Source organism: Monodelphis domestica, chromosome 1, assembly GCF_027887165.1.
Source record: "Monodelphis domestica isolate mMonDom1 chromosome 1, mMonDom1.pri, whole genome shotgun sequence".
NCBI classification, from domain to species: domain Eukaryota; kingdom Metazoa; phylum Chordata; class Mammalia; order Didelphimorphia; family Didelphidae; genus Monodelphis; species Monodelphis domestica.
Window position 1 is genome coordinate 12,200,113 of NC_077227.1, and position 6,000 is coordinate 12,206,112.

The following is a 6,000-nucleotide window of genomic DNA, read 5'->3' on the forward strand; positions in this document are numbered from 1 at the left end:
CTTCCTTCCTTCCTTCCTTCCTTCCTTCCTTCCTTCCTTCCTTCCTTCCTTCCTTCCTTCCTTCCTTCCTTCCTTCCTTCCTTCCTTCCTTCCTTCCTTCCTTCCTTCCTTCCTTCCTTCCTTCCTTCCTTCCTTCCTTCCCTCCTTCCTTCCTTCCTTCCTTCCTTCCTTCCTTCCCTCCTTCCTTCCTTCCTTCCCTCCTTCCTTCCTTCCTTCCTTCCCTCCTTCCTTCCTTCCTTCCTTCCTTCCTTCCTTCCTTCCTTCCTTCCTTCCTTCCTTCCTTCCTTCCTTCCTTCCTTCCTTCCTTCCTCCCTTCCTTCCTTCCTTCCTTCCTTCCTTCCTTCCTTCCTTCCTTCCTTCCTTCCTTCCTTCCTTCCTTCCTTCCTTCCTTCCTTCCTTCCTTCCTTCCCTCCTTCCTTCCTTCCTTCCTTCCTTCCTTCCTTCCCTCCTTCCTTCCTTCCTTCCCTCCTTCCTTCCTTCCTTCCTTCCCTCCTTCCTTCCTTCCTTCCTTCCTTCCTTCCTTCCTTCCTTCCTTCCTTCCTTCCTTCCTTCCTTCCTTCCTTCCTTCCTTCCTTCCTTCCTTCCTTCCTTCCTTCCTTCCTTCCTTCCTCCCTTCCTTCCTTCCTTCCTTCCTTCCTTCCTTCCTTCCTTCCTTCCTTCCTTCCTTCCTTCCTTCCTTCCTTCCTTCCTTCCTCCCTTCCTTCCTCCCTCCCTCCCTCCCTCCCTCCCTCCCTCACTCCCTCCCTCCCTCCCTTCCTTCCTTCCTTCCTTCCTTCCTTCCTTCCTTCCTTCCTTCCTTCCTTCCTTCCTTCCTTCCTTCCTTCCTTCCTTCCTTCCCTTTCCTCACTCCTTTCTCCTTCCTTTACTATCACCAGAGGGCAGATTCAGGAAAACCAGGTAGAAACTACAAAGACAAAAGCCAAGATTTGATGTCAGGAAAATTCCTAACCAAGGGCTCTATACCAAAGTGTCATGGGCTGCTCTAGGAATTAGTGGGTTCCTCCTCAGAAGTCTTTAAGCATAGATTGAGCAGTTCTTCTTGGGAATGTTAGAGAGTAGAACATCATCCAGGAAAGGGTTGGTGGGTCACTGAGGACCATTTCAATTCTGAAATTCTTTGATCATGTGAATCCAAGGCATGGGTTATGGCCAGCCCTATCCCCTACCCTTTTAATTTTTCTCAGTACTAGACAATGGTAACTCATCTTCTGAATAGAGATCAGGAGATTTCTCTCACAAGAATCTTGATTGTTTTTTAAAACCCCTTTTCTGTCTTAGAGCCAGTACTGTGTATTGGTTCTAAGTCAGAAGAGTGGTAAGGGCTAGGCAGTGGGGGTTAAGTGACTTGCCCAGGGTCACATAGCTAGGAAATGATTGAGGTCAGATTTGAACCCAGGACCTCCAGTTTCTGGGTCTGACTTTCAATCCATTGAGCCTCCTAGCTGCCTTGATTGTTAAAGGAAAAGTTAGGTTATGTTCACTGTGCTTACAAAAGCAGGAAGCAGGGTAAAGCTCTTGACCTTCACCCCTAAAATATGAATATCTATGATCTCTCTCTCCCCTCCATACATTAATTTTATTCAGCTTTCTGTATAGTTTGCATATGTGTATGCCTTGGGAGGAATGGTTTGCACCTCTCTGCAGATAGCCTTTGGCCATGTGCCCTATGTAATTAGATACAATCAAGGCGTTTGATAACAAGAGTGATGACTCCCATATTTACATAACATTTTGATGATGACCAAACATTCATGAGAAAAGTGGCTTTGCAATCTCAGCATGTCTCTTATGAAACTTGCTCAGAAAATGGTGCTTAATGAAGAGAACGTGATAATGTGAAGGTACCATGGTGGTGGCCACCATGTTGAAATGTTGACCCTTTCTTCTCTGTATTCTTTCGGAGGTGCAATGAGGTCCAGCTGCCACCTTTTTTGGCACAGCGATCACTCTGGACCCCATAGCTCACCACTGGCCTCTTGCTCTTCACAGCTGGTTTGCCATCCATCCAGTAAGCATGAATAACACCAACCACTTGGTCAATAGTGACAATGTTGGCTATGCCTCTTACATGTTTGAACAAGAAAAGAACAAAGGATACTTGCCAGGACAGGTAAGACCCCTTCTAATTTCCTTTCTATTTTCAAGGATCTATTTAGATTTATTGAATCATAGGTTCATGGGAGATGCCTTAGAAGTCATTTAGTTCAACATCCTCATTTTACAGCAGAGGAAACTGAGGCCTGGAGAGGTAGTGATTTGTCCATATCACTTGAATTATCATTGTTCCTCATACAGTGCTCAGAAGATTGAATTAATATTCCCAGAAGAAAATCTCAGAAAGCATGACATTTTCTTCCTCTGCAAAATGATAGATTTGGGCTCGATGGACTCCAAGGTCCTTGCCAATATCCTATGACCATCTGTAGATGGCATGTGCTATCAACCATTCAATCGCTCCCCTAAGAAAAAGGACAATAAAGCATTCTGAAGTATCAGCTCTGACTCCCAAATGGACTGCTCTTAATGTCTTTCAGCTTTCCACTTGATTTTGTGAGGGGGGTAATTCAATACCCACACGGGCCTCCATGGATTAGTAAGCAGGTTATACTAGAATTCAACTTCTAAGTTGTTTATTTGCTATCAGCATGAATTTTCCCATAGAAACAATGACATACCTAATAATTAGCTTCCCACAAAAGCTAGAGGCAGTAGAATCGAGCCAGCGCATTAAAACATCAGCATCTTTTTTATTAATAATATTTTATTTGATCATTTCCAAGCATTATTCATTAAAGACAAAGATCATTTTCTTCCCCCCCCCCCCCACCCCCCATAGCCGACGCGTGATTCACTGGGTGTCACATGTGTTCTTGATTCAAACCCATTTCTATGTTGTCAATATTTGCATTAGAGTTTCGAAACATCAGCATCTTAAAGAGCTGGAAGGAGTCTTAAAGACCACCCTCTCCCGGTCCTTCATTTTACAAGAGAAGAAGCCTGGCCCAGAGAGGGGAGCTAACCAGCCAAAGGCCACACAGCTAATTGGGGTAGAGAATATTTGCAGCATAGGATGATGGATCGGAATGAACAATATTGGGAGTCTAGCCAGCATGAGAACCAACAATGGTTTGGAATACCAATTGCAGGGATGGATCCAATCACCACATTTCCCTCAACTTGGCAGTGGAAACAGTGGCTTCTCCTCAATAATCTTCACCTAGGCGGGAGAGGGAGCGGGACTTCTCTAGCTCTATTAGCACCAGTTTTGGCTCCCGTGGCTGAAGGGAAGGAACTCAGCAGGGGTAAAGGACTCTCAAGAGAATGAAAGCACGAGTATGAATAAGAGCTTTTTGGGTGCATGGGCTAAGAAACGGAGGGGCAAGGCCTTCTGCTAGGTGACCCCTTGGTATATATCTTGGTCCTAAGCTGGGTTCCATTTTTATTTTCACCCTGAGGCCAATTCCTCATTGGAGATCTGCCTTACTCCAGGTCCACACACAGTACTAGCAACCAGAAACCGGCTGTTGTCATCATTGTCGTCATCACCATCACCACCATCATCATCATCATTTAATCAAAATTGGCATGAGATCATAGGACCATAGTTAGAGTTGGAAGGGATCACATTGGGTCCTACCCCTTCATTATGATGAGTTAATTAATTAGGGAGGCAAGGAGTGTACCCAAAGTTATTTAAGTCATCTGTAAGCAGAGTCAGCATTCGAATTCAGATAAAACCCTTTAAATTCTACATTCTTTACATTGCATCCCGCTGCCTCACCACCTACTATGAATGAATGATTCCAAGATCACCCAAATCTGCTAATTCTGTTACACGTTGCACTTTCTTCATGGTGAGCATCTTTCTCCCTCAAATAGGGGACAGAAGGAAAAAAAAAACCCTCAACAACGGAAACATTTCTCATCCCACTGGGACTAATGGAGCACAGATGTTGACTGTGAATGTGTGTGTGTGTGTGTGTGTGTGTGTGCGCACGCGCGTGCGCACGCAAGTAGTGTCTGAACTCCAGGAAAGATCACTAGGCACAGGGTTGATTCATTTGCTCTTTCTCTCTTTCCAGAGTTCGGCTCAGTGTTTGCCACATAGCAAACCCTTAACTTTTTCATTTGTTCCTCCATCCCTCTGTCTCTCCATCTATCTATTCATCCATTCATCTTGCATTTACCCACGCTGTTAGTTTTCAGTGTCAGGAGATTTCTGCCTGACTCCTTAGATAAAAAGTCGTCCACTTGGAAATGACATAGATTAGCCACAGTCTGACTGGGAGTGTTCACACTTCCTGCTCTCTGAGAATTTCTACACACTTGACTTTATCCAGAACACTCACCACCCAGTCCTTCTATTGTTTCTGAATGATTTGGAGGGAGGCGACCGAAAGAACCTGCTGTTTGCATTTGTAATGCTCCTTACATGGGGGAAAAAGGGAATCATAAAAACGTAATGGGATTTCTCTTCTGGCAGGGACCATTTGTGGCTGCTTTTGCCTCCTCGAATCTTGGGGATGTGTCATCCAATACCCTTGGTCCTCACTGCAATCAACACTGGGGAGTCATGTGATAACTTCAACAGCTCTTGTTCAATTGGTGGGGTAAGTAGTGGAACATAGTGTAGCCCATCGGTGCTCAGATCTTCATTTCATTTGCAGTCTGCAGTTTGGGTCGCCATCATGGAATGACAAGCAGAGCTCCCCAGTGCCTATTGTACTTCTTATTGGAATATGCTTATTCTCAAAATGAATCTTCAGTGATCCACTGGGTTGGGACTAGAATTTTTTCCTATGTCATTGAATGCATATACCATGAAAACTTGAAGGCCCAGAGAATTGGGAATGGGGGGACTCTCATCTTTCATAGAATCACTGAATATCCAAGTATGAAGGGACCTCAGTGGGCTATTTGTTCCAGCCAATATCTGAATAGGAATCCTTTCCCAGGTACCTTGATGAATGATCCCCACTTTGGCCCCAAAAACCTCCAGTGAAGGAGAACCTATCACCATGGGTGTCCGTTCACTCTTGGACAATGGTAGTTATTATTCTGTTTTTTTTTCATATGGCCAACATTTTGCATTTAACTAAATCTTTTTTTTTTCCATGCATAGGCATGATGGATCCCACCACTACTTTATTAGATTTTGGCAATTAAAAATGTAACTGAGTAATAAACAAATCCCAACTAATAGCCTTGTACAGAACAGAACAATGAAATGTTCAGCATGAGGGTAGTTTATTGGTTCTGCCCTAGGATCTATCTATCTATCTATCTATCTATCTATCTATCTATCTATCTATCTATCCATCCTTTCTTTCTTTCTTTCTTTCTTTCTTTCCTTTCTTTCTTCTTTCTTTCTTTCTTCTTTCTTTCTTTCTTTCTTTCTTTCTTTCTTTCTTTCTTTCCTTTCTTTCATTCTTTCATTTCTTTCTTTCTTTCTTCTTTCTTTCTTTCTTCTTTCTTTCTTTCTTTCTTTCTTTCTTCTTCTTTCTTTCTTCTTCCTTCCTTCTCCTTCTTCTTTCCATCTTCCATCTTTCCATCTTTCCTTCTTTCCTTCTTTCTTCCTTCTTTTCTTCCTTTCTTTCTTCTTTCTTTCTTTCTTTCTTTCTTTCTTTCTTTCTTTCTTTCTTTCTTTCTTTCTTTCTTCTTTCTTTCTTTCTTTCTTTCTTTCTCTTTCTTTCTTTCTTTCTTTCTTTCTTTCTTCTCTTTCTTTCTTTCTTTCTTTCTTTCTTTCTTTCTTTCTTTCTTCTTTCTTTCTTTCTTTCTTTCTTCTTTCTTCTTCCTTCCTTTCCTTCCTTCCTTCTTCCTTCCTTCCTTCCTTCCTTCCTTCTCTTCTTCCTTCCTCTTCCTTCCTCTTCCTTCCTTCCTCCTCCTTCCTTCCTCTTTCCATCTTTCATCTTTCCTTCTTTCCTCCTTTCTTTTTCTTCTTTCTTTCTTTCTTATTCTTTCTTTCTTTCTTTCTTTCTTCTTTCTTTCTTTCTTTCTTCT

General features: G+C 42.7%; 1 protein-coding gene across 1 annotated transcript in view; it reads left to right on the top strand.

Annotated features, from left to right (window-relative positions):
* The window catches only part of LOC100022761 (putative neutral ceramidase C), a 69,338-nt gene that overhangs the window by 39,186 nt on the left and 24,152 nt on the right, over positions 1 to 6,000 (top strand). Inside the window, 3 exon segments of the mRNA XM_056795570.1 lie at positions 1,990 to 2,110; positions 4,484 to 4,555; positions 4,557 to 4,610. Coding sequence (XP_056651548.1) covers positions 1,990 to 2,110; positions 4,484 to 4,555; positions 4,557 to 4,610 — 247 coding nt within the window.